This window comes from Acanthisitta chloris, unplaced genomic scaffold (assembly GCF_000695815.1).
Source record: "Acanthisitta chloris isolate BGI_N310 unplaced genomic scaffold, ASM69581v1 scaffold19564, whole genome shotgun sequence".
Lineage (NCBI taxonomy): Eukaryota > Metazoa > Chordata > Aves > Passeriformes > Acanthisittidae > Acanthisitta > Acanthisitta chloris.
Window position 1 is genome coordinate 1 of NW_008668986.1, and position 1471 is coordinate 1471.

General features: G+C 51.5%; 1 protein-coding gene across 1 annotated transcript; it reads left to right on the forward strand.

The window, feature by feature from the left end:
• Nucleotides 1-669: 669 nt before the first annotated feature.
• LOC103800772 (aryl hydrocarbon receptor nuclear translocator-like) lies at nt 670-1222 on the forward strand (the record flags this gene model as incomplete). The annotated part of the gene is made up of 2 exons (XM_009073155.1): nt 670-883; nt 1123-1222. Coding segments are annotated over 2 exons (314 nt in total), but the record flags the coding sequence as incomplete, so codon positions are not given.
• Between the last annotated feature and the right edge of the window lie 249 nt (nt 1223-1471).

Below are 1471 nucleotides of genomic sequence, written 5' to 3' on the forward strand. Positions count from 1 at the left end.
GACTGGGTTGTGTTGGGTTGAGTTGGATTGTGTTGGATTGGGTTGGGAAGAACCGTAAAACTCATCCCGTTCATGGCAGGGACAGATTGCACTAGCTCAGGTTGCTCCAATCCCTGTCCAACCTGGTCTGGAACATTCTATAGCTTCTCTGGAAAATTCATTCCAGGGATTTCCTCCTAATATCCAATCTAAACCAGTACATGGAATCCTGGAATGGTTTGGGTTGGAAGGACCATAAGGATCATCTCATTGCACCTGCCATGGGCAGGGACACCTTCCCCTAGCCCAAGTTGCTCCAAACCTCATCCAACCTAGTCCAGGTTGTTCCAAGTCTCATCCAACCTGGCCTGGAACACTCCCAGGGATGGAACAACCACAACTTCTCTGGACAACCTATGCCAGTGTCTCCCCACCCTCATAGGGAAGAATTCCTTCCCAAAAATCCATCAATCCCTGCTCTCTGGCAGTTGAAAACCATTTTCCTTTGTCCTCTCACTTCCTGCCCACATAAAAAATCCCTCTCCCACCTTTTTGTCAGCCCCCTTAAGGTCCTGGAAGGCCACGGAGAAGTTTTCTCATCTTGGGTTTGATGCCACTTTGTTGACAACGGAACGATTTGAGGACAAATGTGGGAATAAAGAGTTGAGAGGTGGCTGTGTGTATCTGCAGGAACTCAAACACCTGATCCTGGAGGCAGCTGATGGCTTCCTGTTCATCGTGTCCTGCGAGACCGGGCGCGTGGTGTACGTCTCCGACTCCGTCACGCCCGTCCTCAACCAACCCCAGTCCGAGTGGTTTGGCAGCACCTTGTACGACCAGGTGCACCCGGACGACGTGGGCAAGCTGAGGGAGCAGCTCTCCACCTCTGAGAATGCCCTGACAGGTACACAACCCGGGCCAGGGCCTCAGGGGGTGGGTGGGAGGTGGGAGGACCTCCCAGGACTGGGAGAAACCCTTCTCTTTGTCGAAGGAACCAAACTCTGGTGCTTTTCCTGCTGGGAATGCACCTCCAGGTACCATCGGTGCCGCTCGTGTCCTTCTGGTCTCCCAGGATGTTCCTCAGCTGTGTTGGTGGAAGGATTCCCAAGGCAGCAGCATCTCCTTTTTCCTTCCCTTCCTTAGGCCGTATCCTGGATTTGAAGACTGGCACTGTGAAGAAGGAAGGGCAACAATCCATGAGGATGTGCATGGGCTCCAGGAGATCTTTCATCTGCCGCATGAGGTGGGAAGGAATCTCCTGTCTGGGGAGATCTGAGGCTGAACTGGCTCCTTGGCCCTTCCATGTTTTTCTTGTAGCTTATTTTAGCTCAGTTGGACCTAAACATGAGCTTTCCACACAGTGAAGTCCTTGAGATGTTGCTTTGTCCTCTTGTTGCAGAAGATCCAGTTTAAAGCAGCAGTTCATGTGTCAACTCTTTGAATTCTGCAATGTGTGTGATGGAAATCCAAAGGGTTTTTCCTCCATTTATAG